General features: G+C 42.9%; 1 protein-coding gene across 2 annotated transcripts in view; it reads left to right on the top strand.

Moving 5' to 3' along the window:
* The window catches only part of STK4 (serine/threonine kinase 4), a 45,748-nt gene extending 24,170 nt beyond the window's left edge, over positions 1-21,578 (top strand). For both annotated transcript variants that reach the window (XM_053993057.1, XM_053993058.1), the window contains exon 11: positions 18,475-21,578. In XM_053993057.1, coding sequence (XP_053849032.1) covers positions 18,475-18,633 — 159 coding nt within the window. In that variant the 3' untranslated portion in view covers positions 18,634-21,578. The remainder of the gene's footprint in view (positions 1-18,474) is intronic.
* Positions 21,579-22,716: the final 1,138 nt, after the last annotated feature.

The raw sequence follows: 22,716 nt of genomic DNA, 5'->3' as shown, positions 1-22,716 counted from the left end.
CTCACAGGGCCTGGGCCCAGCACACGATTCCAGTCGAGTCAGAAACTTCATTTATCTCATTCACCTCCTGCTGTACCTTAATTGAACGATAAACAATTGGTTTTTAATGAGTGGCATTTCCCAGGAGACATGGGCTGCTTCGGAGGATCTTCAGAGTCTTTTGTAGTCTGCAGAGGACGGCCCAGGGGAAAATTTGCTGTAATTATTTTACTTTCTGATTTGGTTGATAACAAGTTTAGCAGTGTATTTCCCCTGAGTGGGATGCACTCCCCTGGGCACCCTGGGAGCTGTAGGTGCAGGGTACCCCCAGCCAGCACAGACAACACAAGCAAAGGTCGCTGCCTTTCCAGCAAGCAGGACCCACAAATATTTTTAGAGGATGAAAAGCAACTCTTGTGACATGTGTGACCCTGTTTACTGATTTCCATTAGTACTGCAGTATTGCCATGTTCACAGATTCCCACTGTGCTGGAAGCAATAAAAGTGAGCAATAAATCGGCCTTTGGGGCACCTTTGTGAAGTAATTTGTAGAAATTTCATTTCCCAGCTCTGTGTTTCTCTTTTTCAGTTGTGTATGAATGTACCAGCCTGCCTTGCATGTAAATTTTGGAACAGAGCTACTTTTTTTTTTCCTGTAGGATGAGAAAATTGCTTGAAAGCAGCCTTAATAAATAATGTGGGTGTTTCTATAGCCCTTATCTGAGGGTTGGTACAAGCTCATATTGTATAATGTAGTCAAAGACTTAAAATCATGTATTTTTCCCATTTGGCTAAAAATTGATTGATTTCATGACTATCTGTGGGTAAAAGTCATGTTTATTAATGATTTATTAATTGAAAGCATCAATGTAATAAGCACTGTGGAATAAGAAAAAGGCATTCATCAGTTGTATCCAGTACACCTGTCCTAGACCTGCCTGCAGCTATAACTTCTGCATTGCCAAAGTAGGCAGGTTTGAGCAGCCTTTTTCTACAGTTTGCAGCATTCCAAGTAGAGATGAGATCAGTGAGATGCCAGGTAAATCTTTGTTCCTCTGGGACTTAAGAAATGATTGAAATATTATTGCTTTCTGCTACTGCAGACTAGATAAATATATATACCTTCTCTTCTTTTCTGTATTCCTCTCCTTCCTTCCTGTGTGACTAGCACCTGGAGTCTCCTGTCTTCCCCAGAAAAAAAAAAAAAAAAAAGCAATATTAAATTACAAAAGATTTTTGCTCTATTTTGCCTGTGGCAAAACCATTTGACCTTTTCTTGACTAACATTGTTGTTCTGAAGCAGGCAAATAAGACACTATTTATATCACAATGACAATGTCACATTAGATGAGGGTTAGATTGAGTCAACCCCATCCACTGCAGAGCTGAGAACCCAGAGATCCTGTTCTGAAAGGTGATGAACTCCATTCCTCCTAAATGTGATGCTCTGGCTGTGTTCTGGTTGTGGTCAGAGATGGCACTAATCCAGAGCATTTCCAGAAAAGTATTTCCAGCCTTGGATTTCTGAGGTGGAAGTTGTTATTAAATGATTAGTCAGTGCTTGATGCTGTTAATGTTTATCCCCTCTCATGTTTGAGCAAGGATCTTTTAAGCTCTGTTTGACTGCGAACAATATTTTCAACAACATTATGATTTATTTAACATGGGGAGAAAAATACTAATTATGGGCAAAAATTCTTGCTTTTAGGAAGAACATAACAAACTCTAGCAGAGATTGCTGCAGGGGTAGGCTGATAATAGGCAGGCTGCATTGTATGGATAATTCCTAATTGCCATAATCAGATCTCAGGATTTTTGTAGTTGCATTGAATTTTGCCAGTGAACATTAGTCACATGCTGTTGCACAGACTTAATAATGCTAGAAGATTTGTTTAGACAATGTCCTACATTTTTTTCACTTCACCCTTTCAGTAGTACTGTAACATATAGGAAAATTAGTTGTGTAGTGTTTCCTGCCCTTAGACACAACAAATCCTTTACTTATTCCTATTTTAAAAGCCTTTTAACTGCTCTGAGCACATCAGTGTTCTAATATCACTTGTGGTTAAAGTAGAATCACTTGTTTTTATTCTGGCCCTGCTTGAAAGGCCCTCAGTGTTGCCAAACCGATTGCAGCACATATTTGTGGATCAGCCAGTCATGAATGTTTGGTATTACATCAGTAATCCTTTTATTGAAAGCCTGTTTTGTTAGCAAATTAGCAGGTGCCAGCCACTCCTGGCTTATGGGAGCTTTAACAACACTGAAACCTTCTCAGTTTTATGTCATGAGTGTGGTTCCACAGGCAAAAATCAGGGGCAGTTGGGCCCTGGTCAGTCTCAAATTTTGCCACGATGATGGGGCTGTGGGGCTTTTTTAATACCTGTAGTGTTGAATTTAGGTTTTGCTGTAATTCTAAGTTTTTGGTTTGGTTTTTTTTTTTTTTTTTTTTTCATTTATCAGTGAATTTTTGCTATCCTGTGAGCTTGTTTTAGATGTGAAGTCAAGTAGGACATGAACTTTCTGACAGAGATTAGGGCAAGAGTACTGCAGGCCATCAAGTCTCCATGGAACTGGAGCTGTTTGCTCCAAGGTTTTCTTTGACTCCAGCACCTGTGGATCTGCCAGCCACTCCTTGCCTGTGCAAGGCTGCCTGTCGAGAGCTGCATTGGTGCAGGCACTTCCCTGGCTCTGTAGCTGCTCTCTGTGCCCTGGCAGAGCAGCAGGAGGCAGCTGGGCTGTTGAAGGGAGGCAGTGCCATTCCCCTGCTGGCACCCCTGGTTTTCTGCACTGGCAATCTCCATCCTGCTGGGAAGGAAGATAACAACCAGAATCAAGGCTTATGTCTCTTTCCTAAGTGTGCTGCTTCTTTTGAGAAAACCCTGGTTTGCTTGCATCTGCAAGGTCTTGGTGAGTCAGACCTTTCCCATTCCTGCAATTATCAACAGCCCTGATATGGGTCCATCCTTCTCTCTCCTTGGCTGATGGAGAGGATCTGCATTCACAGGGTCTCTCATTGAAGCAGAAACACTTTGGAGCAGAGCTTCTCTCCTTGGGAAAATAAAACTAACATACAGCCTTGAGAATGTCAGGCTGTGCAGAAGTGGAAGCAGTAGACGTGGCCTGTTTGTCAGATTTCTGTGGAAGGTGACAGTTGTCATGGCCTTTGGTCACAGTGCCACCCCCCTGCAGTGTGCTGGGAGTGAGCCTGTGTTTCAGCTCTGTGTGTCCATGCTGTGAGTGCCATTCTCTGGCTTAGCTCATCCTTTGAGCTCCCTCTGAGCAGTGTCTCACTGGCTGCTGATGAGGATTTCTTTGGACAGGAAAGATTGCTGTGATTTCCCTGCATTCCAAAGCAGCCTTCATCACTTCTCAGTGCACAGTGTCATCTGTTTCTCTGCTGCTGGGGAGGGCTGTCCTGCAAGCAATAGAGCTGTGGCTTAGGAAACTTTTCCAGGGCAAAATCAAGAAGGATGAGCAGGAGGTGTTAATTGCCTCTAATTGGGAGGAAGAATGCACGAGCTCATCAGCTGCCGCTTCTTCCAGGGCTGCACAGGCAGAGCCCCCAGATAGAAGCAACAGTTCTGGTCTCCACAACCTGCCTGTCAGGGATGGGCAGAGAAGGAGCTTCAGGAGTTGTGGGATCACACCCAGCTCTTCCCCACCTATTGACCTCTTCCCAGCTGTTTGACCTGCTGCTTCCAAAGTGCCACAATTTGCTGTCCATGTGTGACTTCTCTGTGGAATGTGCTCCTTAAAATAGACCAGTGTTGAAATGAGACATCTTCATTTCAGAACTGTCTGCACACCACTTGTTGTGGCCTCTGGTTCTGTTTGCTTACCCTGAGTCCTGCCCAGGGCTCTTTGGAGCTGGAAGCTGCAGGAGTTGGATGGTGGCTCACCAAGCCAGTGGTCTGACAAGTGGTTGAAACAAATAATCAAGGAAACTCTTAAAATTTAATTAAGTCCCATTTCTAAAAGTATATTTCCATCTTTTGGAGCTCTTAAATTGCAGGAGTTGGTATCACAACTGCAGTCTTCTTCAAATAGCTGAATAACTGGATGTCCATTTATAATTATTTGATAGGAAACTGATATTTTCTCTGTCTGTAAGCAGCTTCTAGCCAGGGCTTTTAACAGCTACTGCTTAGATTTTTCTTTTTTGACAAGAATAACGTAGATAAAAGCAAACCTTCCTCTTCCCTGAGTGAAGGTGTAATTATTTTTTCTTGAAGTAGTAAAGAAAAATAAAATTTTCTGTTTACTAGAGACAGTGATTCATTATGCTGATCTCACCTGGGATATTCTGTTATTATTCACATCTTCATTTCTGTGCTATTACTTAGTAGTTCAAAATGTTACATTGGAAACAGATTTTAAAAATAAATAAATAAATAAGTAAACCCACTTCTGGTATCTTTACCAACAAAAAAGGAAAGTGTGTTGGTCTAATGGTGTCTTCAGCTTGTTTAGCCTGAACAAGAGGCTGTTTGTTTGCAGTGAAAACATGAACGTGAATCTGTTTCCTCCCAGTTAGACAAGGTAGGTATTGGTGTGATAGCAAGAAATTGGAGTTGCTGAAAAGTGTATAGAAAGCTGAATTCTTTCAGAGCAAGGCTGCCAGAGCACTAGGACCATGGTATATTTTTTATATCTTTTTATTCTGTATTTTACAGGTAGAGAGCAGCCTGCAGATCAGAGTCTGCTTGTGCGTGGTCCAGGCAGGGAGGGCTGGCAGTGGGCTGGAGTCCAGGCCAGGGAGGTGCACTGAGGATGCCCTCTGGAGCACCAGCTGCTGCTCAGCCTGGCACCACCCGGCCACGGTCCAGCTGGAATCTCAGGTGCAGGGACTTGCAGCTCCTGCTGCTCCCCTGCACCCCATGGCACAGCTGCAGTTAACGTGGCCATGGCTCAGCACAGCTCAGTCCCTCTCCCAGCTCTGCTCAAGAATGGCTGCACACTGGAACCATCTGTTTCTTTCACTGGAAGTGATTTATAGGGAGGAACTGTTGGAGGGCAGGTGATTTATTGCTTATCAATAACAGTAAACACATGCTGCTTTACAATGACCAGAGTCTCTAATTTATTGCATTCTGTCTGTGAAGGTGTCATTTGTCTTGTGAACAGCTCGTTGTCTGCCAGTACCTGGAACATTCAACGTCTTTGGTTTCTCTGAACATCCATTTGGATAGCATCTGTTAGCAATCTAATATTGATGCTTTATAGCTTTACTACCTTTTGTCCTTTTAAAAGTTCAATCGATTAAAAACTTGAGAGTATTTTCTGTGCAGTTGCCAGCTTTGAAAATGATGGTAGACTGAATAATTGGCCCTTATTTTGTTGGAATTGGTCTTTGGGTCTTTGCTAGCAGTAGGAAGAAGGCATGCTGAGGATACAGGGTTAAGGCAGCTGCTAGGAATACTTGCATTATATGGGAAAGCTGCTGGTGTGTGACTTTTTATAATTTATCATTTTATAGTGTTTCCTGACTTTGCTGTGATCCTCTTAGGTTTATCTTCTTTTTACTTCCGCCTTTTAAGCAGCTTGGTAAAGGTGTCAGATGCAGGCCTCTGCACTAATCTTTCTGTTTCTCCTTTCTCCCAGAAAAACTATTCAAGTGAGTAATTTGAGTTGGTTACTGAGACACCAGAAAGTCTCAGCAAACAAACAAACAACAAAAAAAAAGCTGTATTCAAGTGTGCATATTTGTAGGTCATTTAAATGGCATCATTGAAAATCAAATAATCTTGTGACTTCTACTGAATTATTATGAAACTTAGATTATATTCTTTATTTTCTAAGAGAGCAAGTTTCTCTGACCCTTGTGTGATGAATGAAGATGGATTGTTCAAAAAATTAATCTGAATACGTATAGTTTTGTGTAGAAGAATAAAAAAGTTTGGTTAAAGTGGAGCATTTTTCAATAACATTTTTTGAAGACTAAACCAAACACTTTGAGTGAATCTTCAGGGATTTCTCTGTCCAAGTGTTTCTTCCTTTCATCTATCATGAACTCTCCTTTTTCCCAGTGGTGACTGGAATAAAAATTACTTCTCAGGCACTGACTTTTTCCAATAGTTTTACTTTGAACATAAAGTGAACTTATTTGCTGGGGCATTTATCAGTTTGAGAGATAAAGCCAGATCTGGGATGGCTGATGGATATCTCTGTCTAGGCAGTATGGAACTAGGGCAGATTCCTGGTTGGGAAGCAAGAAAACTTGAGGTACTTGTTTCTGCTGTGCTGGATCTAAAATAAAGATTTCTTTCTGTGGGAGAGCATTAAGGCTACAATTTTTTTGCTCCTTTTTGTGAGAGGGAGGGAAACAAACTCGAATAAAAGGACTCTTTTTCTGACAACAGGAGGCAGTCCAGGATAGACAATTATTAACTTTCAAACCTGAATTGTACCCCCATGGTATCTCCTGCTTATTGAGGAGGATCTTGAAGTGTATTACTTAGATGTAGTTCCACTGTGAAGTATGATTTATAAAAAGAGACAGGTTTTCCTGATGTTTTATTCATTGGTTTTAAATGTCACCTGTCTTGATTCATAACACTGACATTCCTTGAATGGATTTCCTTTTTTTTTTTTTCTCTCTTCAGCCATCTGCCAAGATTTTTTAAAGCTCTGTTAATTGTTTATTTCTCTTTTAAGCATTACCTTTCCAGCATATTTAGTATGTTCTTCCTAGCAAATACTTTTAACTTGTGACATCTTTATTAAGGACAAATGGTTCATTCTGTCACCTTGTAGTCAAACAATCTTTTTAAAAATAATCCCAGGAGCAGTTTGTTTCTCTCTTTTATTGTTTAAGTAGTCTTGAATCTTCTGTAACATTTGCATGAGGAAGACACTCTGAACCTCACTGCAAACCTCATAGGATTTGTGGCTGTGTCAAACCACCAACGTGATTCACAGCGAGTTCTGTGTACGTAGGTTTTATAAACCTTTCCACATTCCCTTTATAACAACAACAACAAAAGAAGCATATACCCCATTTGGTTTTAAAATTTGTTAGCAATATTTAAAATTGAAAAAGGTTCTTCAGAGACATGACTCTTTTCTCTGCTGGGGAAGAGAACAGATTCCTGCTCTCTCCCGATTGCTAACAGGGTCATTGCTCACCACCTGCTTTCACTTTGGTGCAAACTGACATTGATTGCAAAGCACTTACTGCCACAACTTGCTGTCAAATTTTCATTTTTTGCTATATTTTTGTATATAGGAGGCCTTCTGTGACACGAGGCTTTTAGATGAAACCTGCAGTGAGTGGGAAGTAGAATGAGTTGCTGTAGTTTGTTGCTTAGGTCATAGCCCTTAATGGAGACTGAAATAATGTAACCTGAAATCGACTTCATATCAGAGTACTCAGGCTTGTAAATTCAACATCCTGGACTATCTTGGAGGCCCCTTGCCTACTGTAGATTTAATCTGCTAGGACATTGACTGAAAGTTTTGCAGATGAGCTAAGTAATTAAAAGAATTTCATCCTGTATCTTTGATTATTGGGTTTGTTCTACTGCTGCTGCATGGTTAAAGTCAGGCTGCAACATGCATTTCTGCTTTGGGAAAAAGGGCAGAGGAATTGGTAGCTGAAGGTGTGGTGCTGGAGAAATGCTCTCTAAACACATTGAATTCTCTAGAAAAACCTGTTTGAGCCTTGTTGTGCCTTGAGATCTGTTTTCAGGGCTGGATGTGTTCTTGGCACAGCATCTCCCTTAAAGAAAGAACTCTGCTGCTGAAACAAGATCTATTTGAAATGCTTCTGAATTCTTCTTCCAGCTCATCTGTCAGTGCAAATGTTTGCAAAGGGTAATGTAGCTTAAAAAGACACACTTGTCCAGGTTTTTCTCATCTGTACCAAAAAGGGCTCCTTTTGGAGACTCTTTGCATGGAGAGTCTGTTATAGCTGCTCTGGATTGCCTCTTGGGGGATGGAGTCTGGGCCATCTGGAAAAGTGGAAGGATGAAGCCTCCATCAGGCCTCTGTGAACACTTTCCAGTGGGCAGGGTCTCATCTGGACAAGTGCCTGAAATGATGAATTGTGAGAGGAGCAAAGTTACCTCATCTCTGACTGCTGGACCTGGTGCATTTGACCTTGTGCAGCCTCTTCTTGTGTTACTTTAAAACCTGCAGGAGCATCGAGGCGTTGCCAGTGTAACTGGTGTGGGTGTAACCTTGGGGTGTCTTAGATCAGATATTGGGGTGAAATCCTTCCCTGGGAGGGTGGGCAGGCCCTGGCACAGGGTGCCCAGAGCAGCTGTGGCTGCCCCTGCATCCCTGGCAGTGCCCAAGGCCAGGTTGGACACTGGGGCTTGGAGCAGCCTGGGACAGTGGGAGGTGTCCCTGCCATGGCAGGGGGTGGCAGTGGGTGGGATTTAAGGTCCCTTCCCACCCAAACCATTTTATGATTCATAATCAAAGCTTTCACCTTCAGGAAGAGGGAGAAAAGCGGCTTAATACATACAGACTGATACAGTCTGAAAGGAATATTATTCAGAAATGAAGTGTTTCATTCCTTCCTTTAATTCCTGTTTTGTGTCCTGCCATCACACAGGATCGTTGTAAATGGATACCCAAGTGAACAACTGGGGAAACCTTTCATAGCAAATTGTGCAGGTTAATTCAAGACAGATTTTGTGGAGGTGGTTCACTTGGGGACTGTGCCAAAAAATACTCGCCTCTTAAATATTAAACACATGCCCCTGGTTTTAAAGACAACTGCATGGACATGTAGCTATTCATTTTTCCAGAATGCTCTAGAAATCTCTGTAATTCAGTCTTTCCTCAGAAAGCTTTTCATTTTCTCTCTCCTGTGTTTTTAACCTTCAAGTTGCAGCTGTTTCCTCCTTTCCCTGAGTGAAACAGGGGAGGCAGAGCAGCATTGGACCAAGGTTTTGTAATAAGCCTTACTTTTGGGTAGACAATGTGGGGTCTTCCTGAAAACAAGCCCCTTTCAGCAGCTCTCATGGAGCTGGAACTAAAATGGGAGACTAAGACTCAAAGATGTTTGTTGAATAAAGTTTAATACTCTTAAGATAAATAGGCCCAAGTTGTTTAAAGCTATAATGGCTGCTTGCCATGGATGATGTAGTCTTAAGCCTTTGAAACTGAAACTGTGTGTTTTAAGACTTCACTGTGCCTTGCAGATTCGAGTGTGTGAAGTCTTCAGATATGTTAATGATGCTTCTTACTCCACTTCATTAATAAAGGCTGTATTCGTGTACTGAATTAGTGTTAATTAATTGGTTACCACTTCAGTTACATTTGTGTTTCATACTGAGAAATATTGTATTAATTAATCACTCTGACTTCAGGTATTCTTACCTCTTCAGTTGTTCTGCTTTATTCAGGATAAGTGATCCTGAATGAAGAAATTAATTGTTAATCCTTCAGCAAGAAAAGCCCTTAGGAGCAAGGGAGAGGGGGGTGAAGGGTACCTGGGATTGGAAGGGAGCTCCTTTATGGACATATGTACCCTTCCTAGAAGAACTTTGTTAAACTTTTCAGAATTGTAAAATAATTTTGTTTGATTTAAAGGAATCAGCATTTTCTGACAGATTGCTCTTCTTAAAAAAAAAGGAGAAAAAACCCCATGTTGGTCAGCTCTGTACTTTATAGCTGAGTTGTGCAGCTTGCCAGATCCTCATGGCCTAATGACATGATTTATTTTTGCATGTTCAGTGGTATTTTTGTGCTCTTACTTAAGAAAATTAAATCATAATCACTTAGAGAAGAAAAAAAAAACCCTGCTGTTTTTATTTAATCAAACCTCTGGCGAGCAAGAGCTTTTTAAAAGCAAACGGTGCTCCTTTTTTTCTTTTTTTCTTTTTTTTTTTTCTTTTTTTCTTTTTTTCTTTTTTTTTTTTTTTTTGTCCAGACAGGCTGCCCTTTCAGCTTGGTTTCTAATTCAGTTACTGAAAAAAGAATAGCAGTGAGATAACTTGTCTTTGTGGTTATAGGATTAGTCAGCCACTTTCTAAGTTCCTAAAGGATTTCAAGGTTTGGACTTTTGAAGCTCGGTGCTGCAGAATAACAGTGATACCATTTGTCATTCCCTTTATTTACACTAAGTGTGAACAGGACTTGGGTTGATTTTGGAAGTGAATGGGGCTGTTCACACTCATAATTGACACTAAGGCTAAAAAAGGAAATTTAATCTTGGAGCTTAGAAGGTTAAAATGAACTGTTCTTTTTTTAAAAAGCTTTATTTTTTTAATGATCACTCAGCACTCATGTCAGCAAGTAGACCTTTGGATGGGTTTTCTTCCTTAATACTTCAGGACAATGCTGAGGATAGTGACAGCTTGCAGAGGTTCTATGGTTGGGCTTCCAAAACTTCCCTGGGCCTCGTAAGGATTACAGCAGGGATTAGTGCAGTGCAGTTCTTGGCTAAGAGCAGCCCAGGGCTGTTGATCCTGGCTGTGGTGTTCACGGGATGTTTGCTGTAATCCTCTGAAATTGGGAATTTCCTGATACCTTGCCAACAGCAAAGCTGTTCTCTGGTTCCTAAAGGCTTTTGAGGAATGGGGGGAAATGTCCAAAGCGTAGGGAGGGTGGGAAGGCAGAGGTGCCTCTGAGCTGGTGAGGAGCATTGTGTGTCCAGGGCGTGTGTGTCTCTTCCAGAGCGGCCACAGGAATGGGCTGCTCAAGGTGGGGTTGAGAAAGGTCCTTGCTGAACCAGCAGGATCAAACATTATGGGTGTAAATGTAGCTTAAAATAAGATATAGGGGAGCAGCAAAGCTGTGGCAGTTCTTGCTAGGGAAGAGCAGTGGCCTCAGCAGGCACTGGTGAGACCCCAGCAGTGAGGCTGGAACGGAGGGGCAGCTGCCCCTGAGCTGTGATCCTGTGCCTGCTTGGGAGAAGCCTTCAGGGTGCCAGGCTGGGGAGAGAGGTCTTGGCAGCTGTCATTCCTGCAGAGGCAGTTTCCAGTTTAGATGTGATCTTCCCAGTGTGTCTGGCGAGGAGAAGGATGGCACACATGGCCCTCCAGGAATTCTGCAGGGGTAGTACAGATACCATTGTCTGGGGTCGTGAACCTTTATTTTAATCAAGTAAGCAGAGCTACATGGAAAATTAACTGGAATCCTTATTGGCATTCATAATAACAAGGTGCTTCACTTTCAGTAGCTCCACATCTGTGCAAGTGAGGAAGAGCCATCCCAAACACTTCACTTGAGAGGCCCTGGGTCCCCTCTGATATAACTCTCTGTTAAGATGCACTTTTCCAGTTCAGCTGGGGATCAAAAGCTGAGTGTGTGGTAGTGTCCATCTTTTCTTCCACAAAAGTGATGCTGTGATTGCACTGAAATATTTTAACTGGCTTAAGCTGACTTGACCTCTGGGTCATCTGATGATCTCATTGAAAGTGTTGTTTCTATGTGGAAAGCTATCTGCTGTTCAGGTGAGGTGACTGTTCTGAGAGCGGTCTCCAGATGTGCACTGATCACAGCTCCTGTTCTCTTTCTTTGGGCAGTTGTAGCTGCAGAGCTGTTTTGGCTGGTGCTGGATGCTGCAGCCCGTGATGTGTTTTGCCAGTATATTGCCTAAATAATTAAGGTGCATTAAAAGCAGAAGCTTGTGCTGCTGAGACTTATTTTTCAAATCTTTTGAAAGATTAATATCTGTGTTTTTAATCTTGCATGAAATCCCACAATGAGTGCATTTCATCCACTGCTTTCATAACAGTGAGAAACTTCACTGACATGCTGATGCTAAAAGGGAGGAAAAGCAAGATAATTAGTGCTTGTGTAGGCACAAGGGCTTGTTCTGATTTACTGCAGCCCCTCTGTAGCATGGCTGCTTGACAGATCTGTGAAGTTGTAGGGACCTGATGGATGAGGAAAAATGGTCAGAAAGTGCCAGTAGGTCCTTGTGTCCTTTGCATTTAACAACTTAAAATGAATAAATAGTTAATGCCTGCTCATACATTACATGAAGGCTTTCTTGTGCTGGAAATGTAAACGAGAACGAGTCACTTAATTTTTAGAGCAGTGATTGAAAGTATGCCAAGTGATATTGAGGCAGCATTTCAGGAAAAATGCTATGGGAAAAAATGGCATGCTATTCCAACACCAATTTATATCACCATCTTCAAGATCTAAAGTCTGGAGCACTGCTGAGCCTGAGAAAGTACCTTACTACAATTTAATTTTGGCCGGAGAAATTGAGGACTTTTTTTTTTTTTTCTGGTTTAAAAAAAGTGCATAGTACTTTTGAGTAATCTGTGTCCTCAGAGTATATTTGATATGAGCATTTAATGGATACCTTGTTTAACCAGTCTTTCAAGTTACAGAAAGCTAATTCCAGGATAATCTCAGCTCTTCCACTTGTCAGAGCTCACATTGATGAATCCCTGAGTTCTGACACCCCTCCCTGGCTTGTGCTCCCTGTAGCACCACTGCAGTCCTGTGTGCTGCAGGCTGAGCTCTGCCCCAGGCTGCTTGCTGCAGACAGCCACAGCAAGTGGCATCTGATGGGAGAGCTCCTCCCAAAAATAAAACTCTCTTTGAGGAGGTGATAGCAGAAAAGTTCAGGAGTTGAGGTGGGTACACATCAAACTGATCTGCAGGGTTCTGGAGAAGGAAGTGTCAGTGTGCCCTTGGTTTTATCAGCAGGGAAGCATCTTGATAGCCTTGGTGATAGCCAAGGTCAAGTGAAGCAGGAGTTTAATTATTCTCTTCTGTGAAGAGCCTCCCTTCCTAAAGGACACCGGAACATTTAATTGAACCTGTAGGAATTGTTTCATACTTGTCTCATATGTAGCCACTTCTGCTGTCGAGTGTGATCATCAGCAGCCTCCCCTGAGGGGCTTCCACACAATTGTAGTCCCAGTTGGTTCTGGTTTTGTTTTTCCAAAGCAGACTGTTGCTACTCTATTACTGTGGTAATGCTTTTCATTATCTCTAACAGCAAACTCCTATTTGGCATTTAATGTTTAGCATTGCTTGGGTAACTTGATTTGGGTAAAACCCCTTCTCAAGCCATGCTTAGAGTTTACCTGTCTAAATACACACAAAAAAATGATGCTCCCTGCTGATGGGATTGATGAGTTTTTATGGGAGGCTTTGATCACTGGCTATGCAGTCAAGAACTGTTAGATTGCAGTATAAAACTAGGCTTAAAAGGAAACTATAACAATAAAAGCTGTGCTAAATAGACAATTAATTTGTTTTTCCTTAGCTCCCATCTAGCTTGTATCTTTTCTACTAAGAATTTATTTCCCCGTGTAGCGTGGGAAGCTGCAATTTTATTACTTCTGTATTTTAGTCTTCAAACTCCCACTGCCCCTTATGAAGTGATAATTGCCAAAGCCAATTTTTCTAAGGGCTATATAAAACGTAAAAGTTTGACATCAAGTTATGTTGAGCAGTAAATGCCACCTGGAATCTCTGGGTGAAAGGCAGGCAGAGCAATTGCTACAGCTGGGTGTTTTCTTTCTAAAAAGCCACAGGCTCTTGGTAAGAGTGGGAGGATATTCGGAAAACACCCTGGGCATGTGGAAGACAAGTGTTCAAACTCACAGGAATTATGGTAGAGGAATATGTCTGGAGGGCTAAGGAAGAAGAGAACAACTTCCTAATTTTATTTGTAGGATTGGTTGTAGTACCAAGACTTGAAAATATTCTCCTTCTGAAAAACTGTTCAGATGCTTTCACCAGGAGGAAAGTAACTTCATCTCACCAGTGTCATACATATTCCAGTTTTGTTCCAGAAGTCAGGGTCCATCTGCACATTTGAAAAGTGATGGTAGAAAAACTGCATCCCCACGCAGGGGATAGAGGGTTCCTGTTTGGCACAAGCCTCAGGACTTGAAGGACAGTATTTAAAAGCAAAGCCCAGATAGCTTGAAACCTTGCAGACATGCAGAGAAAAGGCTTTGTGCTAAATAGAGGGATCAAAATCAGTGTCAGTGAGTAAAAAGAAAGTTTCAGGAGAAGCATGTTTTCCACTTGCCCCAGGATAATATTTTTTGATTCCTGTGCAGTCAGTGAGCTAGAGCTTGGCCAAAACTCTTTGTTGGAAGAGAAATGTGTGAAAGCTGCTGGGAAACAGCTCATTTCTGTTTGATGCTCGTAATTCATGCAGCAAGGAGATTTGGCTGGCAGTGGTTTTGCCAGAGGAGCAAATAAGAATGGTGGCTGAAGTGACTCAGGGGTCGCTGGACGACCGTATTTATGTCACTGGTGCAGGCTGGTCCAGGCAGTGGTGACCTTGTGCTGCTCAAGGGCTCTTGAGGGACCAGAGGATGTGCCAAGTCCCAAGCTGGGCAAGCTGCAGACCTTGCTGTAGGGAAACCATCACAGGTGCTCCTCGCTGTGCGGGCTGTGGGTACTAAGGGGACTGTGAATTGTTTACATCAGCTTCTAATTCAAAAAGTTTTCACCATTTGGGGTTTTTGTTTAGTTTTTGTGGGGACTGGGCAAAGGCTGAGTTAATTCTGTAGGCTTTGTGTTTTACAACAGTTTTGTTTGGGTTTTTGGGGTTTTTTTTTGTTTTGTTTTTTTGGGGGGGATTTCTTTTTGTTTTGTTTTGTTTTATGTGAAACAGAAGTCTGCCATGCTGGCAGGGTTTTGGGCTGTGAACTTTATACCTCTGTTTAGGACAGAACAGCAGAGGTATAAAGTTCAGACCATGGTGCCCTTGAATGCCAAACCTGTGGCTATGTCTGCAGAGAGCTTATATTTATTCTCCTTTTGCTGCTTAGGTTCATTTGCATTCAATAGAATATCATGTTCCTGTGACACTTTACCTGACTGTAAGAAATGCAAGTGGGGTTTTTCCCCCCCCTGTTTTTAAAATGCTGATTTGAAAGAACTGCAACTCAGAAGCAGTTTGCTGAGTTGAACATTATTCAGTGGGGTAGCTGTCTGCAAATCTGTCAGAAATGCTGACAAAGGAATGTCATGAATAGCTTACAAATCTTCTCCTTGAGGAAGAAATTGTATTTCAAATGATCTGTTCCTGATTTGTCCATTACTACTGTGTAGGCATGGAAAGGCTGTAGGTTATGTCCTTCCAAAGGATATAATTATGTACGTCCTTCTGAATTGTACAGTAGAAATCATCAGCATATTAAAACAAGATGTTGCTGTCAGTGATGTCTGAAGAAAACAAACAGCATCCAACGGCTGTGGGTGAGAGGCTTTCAGATGAACACTTCCACCTCTGACATCTGCCATGTGTCTTCAGTTGGGCATTTTTACAGAGTTAAGATCATTCTCAAAACCTCAAGTAAAAATACAACTGTTAATCAAACGGTTAAAAATTAGCTTTCTCAACATACAGGCTTGCTGGAAGAGTTTCATGTGCTGCCTCCTCACCGTTTTGATAGATTAGTTTGGCCAACCTTAGAACAAGTATTTTTTATCCAGCTTTACATTTGAAATGAGATTTCTTCCTTTAGAAGTTTGTCTTAGGTATTTGATCAGCATGGACAAAAATAGATAGCTTTTACAGAGACAGTTAGACTTCTTAGAGCAGAGGAAATGCTGAGAAGTGAGGAGAGGAATGGGACTGAGCCCGTGGCTAAAACCAGCTCTAATTGCAGCTGCTCAGCACTGAGACTTTACCCCGGGTAACCGTCTGTCATGAGATGCTGTCCTTGTCCTTCTTGTCTTATTTTGCTCCTGGCATTTCTCTAAGAGAATAATGTCAGTGTCCCAGGGGTGCAGAAAGAGATATACTGGAGTCTAAAACTTCATTTCTGGGAGAAAGCCTGTCTGTGGCATTGCCTTACAGTGAAATGCCAGGCAGCAAAGTGAAATGGAGGCCATCACATTTTGAACAGTTTGCTGTATTTTTTTCCTTCTGAAGATGTGTGTGTGAGCGGAAGGACAGGCTCATAATTGCCCAGGCCAGGTCCCCAGGCTCTTGCTGTCGCAGCAGGAGCAGAGGGCTGGGTGTCCCCTGCTCTGTGTGGCTCTCATTGCCCACTGGGGACCTGCCAGTCTCCCATCAGCTCATCTGGGCTGAGCAGTCACCTCCTGGACCTTGCACCAGCGTCGCCCTTTGGCTTCTCCACCCTTCCAGGAGTAGCGTGGCATTCCCAGACAGTGTGCCATTATTCCAGATGAAAACTCTGCGAGTCATTCATCCTCACTGCCACGGCTCTGCACACAGGGTGTTGCTGTGCTCCCAGATTCCTGGGCACATGCACTTGCCTCCCTTCCTTCTCCCACCATCCCCGTGGTGTTTAACCCGTGGTCAGCTCCATAAGCAGCCGCTTTGCTCTGCAGGTAACCCACTTCCCATTGGTTCATACTACTATAAATCTGTGGGCTTTGCCCACTCCAGACTTAGCTGTGCTCCAGCATCTTCCACACCATTCAGCCATCTGTCCTGACAAACACAGTCCCTGGAATTGTCAAAGCTGTTGTGTCCCTTGGCAAGCAGCTCTTACACTTTGCAGGAAGACTCGGTGTGTCGGTGTCCACGGAGGATGTCCCCTGATGCTCCATCCTGTTCAAGGACAGCAGCAGGGCAGTGTTTTCTTACTGCCACGTGTTCCAGAGAACCATCTCTGTTTATCTGCTCTACCAGCTCAGGCACTTTGTTTCTGGCTCTGAGCAGCACTTCAGGAGGAAGGCAGAGAAGGCTCAAAGGGCATCCCTGGAAGATTGCAGCCCTAGGGCAATTTCTCACATCTAAGTGTTGGCTTACACCTTGAATAAGGTGTTTTAGATTTGTTCCAATACTTTCTTTAAGCAGTCCAGCACTGGGAGAGGTGTAGCTGCTTAGTATATGTATTCAGTACTTGTATTAATATTTTCTTCTGTTTTGCATTTTTATTTGACTTTTCAATTCCCTAGACTGTGAGGAAGTGGAATGTTGAATAATTACCTGCTCCTTAACAAATTAGTGTGAAAAGGCAACTGGTGCCATGCATCAACTTAAACTGCTGCCTGTTAAAGTTGCATTAATGTGTATAAATAATATATATCTTCGTGGAGGAAGTGCTTTGTCTTTCTAATGAACAGTTGCCTGATTGGGAAGGCTGAAATACTGTATACCCTGGGCAGAAAGGTTGTTTCATATGTGTCTGGATTATTAAAATGGATTTGTGATCTTGAAACAGCAACTAGGAAAGGTCTTGTTTAGCAGGATATGCTAAAGAACTTCAAAAGACATTGTGAGAAATTAAGTAGCAGGTGACTTTGTGATTTAGGGACTGGTATCTCTTCCACCTCAGGAAAAGGCATCAGGAGTTCCATATCTTAGTTTTAAGGAGTGAAGCAAACTGCCATTAAACATTCATTTGTTGCCTTATAGTAGGCAGCAAACATTTCACTCCATGTTTTGGTTCAGAAATGGCTTGAAGAGTAATCATGACAGCTGATTAATTAACAGCTAAACTAGAACATGCCCACTTGCATGAAAATAAAGATAAGTCACTTAATTATGACATTTGTTGAAAGCAAAAAAAAAAAAAATTGACAGTTCTTTGTGCACAAGAAAGAACCCAAATTATTTTGCATATTCTTAGCATCCACAGCAGGTGCTTAGTGATAGCAGGTGCTGCACAGTCATTTCTGTCCCACTGGAATGCCTGTAAAATAATCTCTCCTGTGGTTGCTTGGTCTTGGATGGGGAAAGGACTGTGCTTAAATAAACATTTGAAACACTTCCATCATCCATATTTTTAACATTATACTAAAATCCTGGCTGTTGCACCAGTTATAATATTATAACATTACATAAAGGCTGTACCTGTGGACAGTCTAGACTATCCCAGGCCACACTTGGCATCTGTAATCAAAGAGCAAAACTTTCCTGTGCCAGTTCTTGGCAAATTGCCACAGACAAGACAGCCAACTAAACAAAGGTAAGGCAGAGAGAGAGAATTCAGGGAGAGGGAGCTTGTCCAGATGAGCCTGACATCTTCACATGTACAGGAAAATACAAATTGTACTTGCATATTTTATCAGTACAAGGCTGACCCAAAGTGACCTGGTGTGTGTTTGTGCTCTGGGGTTTCTGGTGTAGCAGAGCCTGAATTCCTCACCATGACTGAGATTCAGCCTGATTGTACATAATTGCCTTTTTTTTCACATGCAGCTTTTGTCAATGATATTATTTTTTTCCTGTTCCCTATGTCTCCTTTTGTCATTTAGCATAAGGAGGTTTAGTTGCAAGGAACGGGGAGGAGAAGAGAACTTTGCTTGCCTTCCATCTCAGTGCAGCATTTCTGTCCTAATCCTGCAAAACAAAGCATTAGAAAAGCAACTCCATGGGGGAAGCAATTCACTGTTTGGTTGTGTGCTCCCACTGCCAGCAACCAGAGCATGTAATGTACCTGTGAAATGAGCAGAAGCAGTGTCCTGAGGCTCACACCCCTCTCTCTGAGGGCAGCAGCCTGGAGCAGAGCTCTTTCTGCCTTTCCCTGCTGGGAGATGCGCTGTGGCCGTCAGAGGAGCAGCAGGATCCCTGCAGGTGTGTGGGTGGTGCTTGCACTGATGCCAGTGTCTGTTCCTCTTTTGTCTCCCTGCTAGCTGAAGACTTGGAGCGTGGATGAGCTCCAGAAGAGGCTCTCTGCCCTGGACCCCATGATGGAGCAGGAGATCGAGGAGATTCGCCAGAAGTACCAATCCAAGCGGCAGCCGATCCTCGATGCCATCGAAGCCAAGAAGCGGCGGCAGCAGAACTTCTGAGCCACGGGTAGAACGTTCTTCCATCCTCAAACAATCAGCCCCTTGCTTTTATGACTACTGAACAGATTGATTTCTATTGAAATATGCTAGCAAAATAGAGGGCAATACTTCTGCTCGTTTATTTTTCCATAGCACCTTTGTGAACTCAGGAATGCCATCATGTGGAAAATCCTGATTGTATGTTTTAATGTTAGACATATATTTAAAACATCATTCCAAAAGAGTTCTGTTACTATTTTTTAGGAGGATTGTTTTTAAACCAGAGGAACCAGATAGAAATTGGCTAATGAAAGTTGGCTCACTCTCTTTTCAACTGAACTTTCAGGAGTCTATTTTGGTTTAAGTTAATACAGATGGTTGTCTGTAACAGCTGATTCTTTTGTGGGTTTTTTGTTTTTGTTTTCCTTTGTGAATGCACAGACTCAATTTCAAGCTGTTAACTGTTTCTACTGTTAAGGTACTGATAAGTTTTAGGTCACTGAAGAGAGCAGATGAAAACATGTACAAACTGTTCCAGCCTTTTGAAAGAAACTTAAATCTCAGTTTTTAAAAAGCCTGTAATAAGCCCCATGCCTTACACTGTGTGCTTTAAGCAAGTGTGATATCTTCAAGACCTCAGTTTTGTCCTCATTTTGTGTACTTCATGAATTTACACAAGTAGATATAGCATGTTGTGCCTCCATAAGAAATTACATTCTGTAATTTAAAATCCACACCCACTTAAAACCAAAAGCCAGTCAGTGATCTGATACCCCTTTGTCTGTCTTTTTGAAAATGTCCTTCAGGGAGACCCTGCTGAGAACGGAGTGCTGGGAAAAGGAAACAGCATTTGAATGGGTGGAAGTTGTGTGAACCTCTCTCAGGAATTAGGTACTTCAGCTGTGTCGAAGAGGACTTAAAAATCTCCACAGCTTGTGAAATATTTTATAGGCTTCATTTCAAATTTACATCTTTGGATGCTTGAATAAAAACTTGATTTCACAATCCTTCACATTTCTGCAAGGTTTAGCGCATCAGGAGAGTCAAACTGAAAGTAAAGACTTAAATTAACAAAGATGTGCATTCATGGTGGTGGAGCAAAGGCAGAGTTGATCTGGATGAGAAGACAATTACCAATGTCCTGCTGGAAGAGGTTCAGTCTCTTCCAGTTCCTCTGGATGCTCTTGTGTTGTTTTTTTTAATTTCCCTGCCATCCCTGCCCAGCATAGCTCAATCAACCCCAATGCCCCAAGCACGTAGAGTCGCTGTGAGGGCGGTGCAATCAGCTCACATCAGAGTGGAGGGTAAAACAAAGCCTGTTTGCAGGCCAGGGACTCAGCAATGCCTCTGCCCCTTGGGCTCTAACAGCACAGCTGTGTAGTTTTAGGTGTGCCTAGCATATGATGGAATGTTTGGGCAGAGCAAGTGTTTCTACCAATATTTTTTTATTTTGTTCTGATAGAGGGAACAGTTTCCACGTCGTGCTTCTGAACCAGGCCTTGGTACATCACCTAGATGATTAAACAGCAGTGTCTCCTGAATCAAATGCTGCTACAGAGGTGATGTGTTTGTTTCATGTTTCTGTAGGGTCTTGTTTCCCCACTGGAGCAGGCTCTTTGGCTGCTGCTCACAGTTCTGCTCCACAGCTGTGAAAGGAACCAAGCCATTCTTACCCTCTGCAGGGCTCATTGCATGGGTTTGTCTCAGTTTGATAATGCAGTGGGATCACAGCTGTCCCTAAGGAAGAGGGAGGCAGTAAGCAGTGTATGTAGGGTGCTGCAGGAGGAGTACATCCTGGGAGAGCCAGCAATCTGACAGCCCCAGGTGCTGGGGAACATCAGGGCTCGCACCGCGCTCATCCGGAATCTGTGCAATAGGCTTTGCCCTAGCCATGCCTTCATGATGAGCGATTCTCATGAGCATCCTCTGCATCAAAGAAACTCCTCCAGCTTAGCAGGCAGTTCTCTGCTCAGTGTTGGATCTTGTATAAGTCACTTGGATGGATCTGGCCCAGCACCTCTGGTGTGACAGACACAGAGGTCTGTGACATGGTAAATTGTGCACTGCCTGTGTGGCCTGGGTCAAGCCTGTTCTGCTGGAAGGATTTTTTCCTCTGCACTGTATAGATAACTCTGTAGAGATCAGAGGGCATTAGATACCCCAACTTTAAGGTGAAACACCACGGGGTGGTGTCTATTTACAGAATATGCAACCTGTGACTGCTGTAACTGAATGTAAGCACTCTTGAAATACTCTGCTTTGCTGACGTGATTGTCTTAAAATATAGCAAACAAACCAAAATAACTAAAACTGGTCCAATGGCTTAACTGTCCTTGAACCTTTCTAAAATGCTTGCAGTGGGTGAGACTTAATGATGTTTCTTGCATTTGGAGCTGTAGTGCAGAGGAATTATTTTCTCCTTCACTGATTTTCAATTTGTTGGAGAAAATATTTCCCTTTTTGGTCCCTTTGTAAAATGTCTGGGAGCACAGAAACTGTTCATTCCTCAGAGTCCTCCAAGCTATGACCAAGGCTGGTACCATAAGGAAAGGATGTTTTGACAAAGTTTTAAGCAAAAAACTTCCTTAACTGAGAAGCTGCATTCATGTGCTCCGTGGTTCCATCTGCATTTGGAAAGGGTTCTGGACAAACCATTCTCTTTGCTTCTAAAACCTGGAGATACTGATGGTATCAGTCATGTCAGACTTACAAATGTGAAGTTTGTAGCTTTAACTTTTTTTGTAACAAAGAAATTAGCAACACTGGCATAAACTGCTGACTTGAAATGCTGTTTTGTAAGATCTGGCTGTTTGTATATAATAGTGTTGGGTCTTTAGTTTGTATATGTATGGAACAGTAACTTTTATTGCATTCCTTTCAGTTTGATACAGGAGATTTTGTTTGATCTTTCTCAAATATCTTGCCTTATTTGTTCAAAGGGGCAAATAAACTGTCCCTGCCTGAAAGCATCAGTGTTGTGTCTCATATTTATGCATTGCAGTACTTGGGGGTGTTATTGTTTACCAGGACAAGTTTTAACATGATGCACCTCTAGTCAGCCAATGTTATGCAACGTTCTGGAGGAGGGCACAAGCTTTCAGGAACACAGGCAGTGAACATGTCAGACACACGTTTTGAAACATTACTAATGCTGCAGCTCGGGGTGAGATTGCTTGAGCAGAGGGGCAGCTCCATGTGCTGGCAGCTTTGTGGGGGTTCAGGAGGTGATGCTCAGGCAGTTCCAACAGGGAGAAGTACAGGCAGCCCTGCCTGGAGCTCCAGCCATGCAGGAAGGATGTTTGCCCCATGAGGTGCTTTGGCAGATGGGGATGCTGAGCTCTGCTGTAGGTCCTTGCTGTCTCTGCAACAGCTTCCCTGAGCCTGCAGGCAGATTTGGGGCTAGGTACATACCAATTTATCCACCTTCCTACACAACAGGTGAGGCTAGAGGCTCACTCCTAATTCTGGCTCACTTGCTGCACTTTGAGCTTTCTAGCGCAGAAAAAAAGATGAAGCTGACAGTGAGTGGGTGCTGCCTTCCAATGGTGAACTGTTGGCTTGGATGTGGTTTCCCTGAGCAGTTACTAAATCTGTCCTGAAGGGATGACTAACTGGAGCAGAGACAGAATTCATTCAGGAGTCAGCTTTGGTTAGCAATTCCGGAAGAAACAAAATAGATCTGAGCTTTTAAGTGTTGGGAAGGAGCTTGGAAATCAAAGGGAGGGAGGCTGCGGGCTTCTCTAGTAACTGGGGAAGCCTGGAGCTCTCACATCTTCTCAGCAACATTACCAGGATATTGTGGAGCCCCAGAACAAAGGGAGGGAGGGTTGTGCAGCCTTACCAGGGGAGTGTTTGTGTGCACTCCCTCCGTGCTGGCAGCACTGCACCTGCTGCACAAACTTCTGCATGTGACTGGCAAACCCAGCAACAGGTTCCCACAAGCTGGGGCTGATGGTTAGCCTTGGTGTTCTCCCCCATAAGGGAAAAAGTCAGCTCTCCACTAAGCCCACAGCACCAGCAGTTTTTAATAATTACTAGCATTAAGGTACAGGAGCTGCTGTGCCAGTGTCCTTTTTGCCCAGCTACTCATTTCCTACACCCTCA

The sequence above is a fragment of the Vidua macroura genome, chromosome 17 (genome assembly GCF_024509145.1).
Source record: "Vidua macroura isolate BioBank_ID:100142 chromosome 17, ASM2450914v1, whole genome shotgun sequence".
In the NCBI taxonomy this organism is placed as follows: Eukaryota; Metazoa; Chordata; class Aves; order Passeriformes; family Viduidae; genus Vidua; species Vidua macroura.
This window is presented reverse-complemented; position numbering and strand designations above follow the sequence as displayed.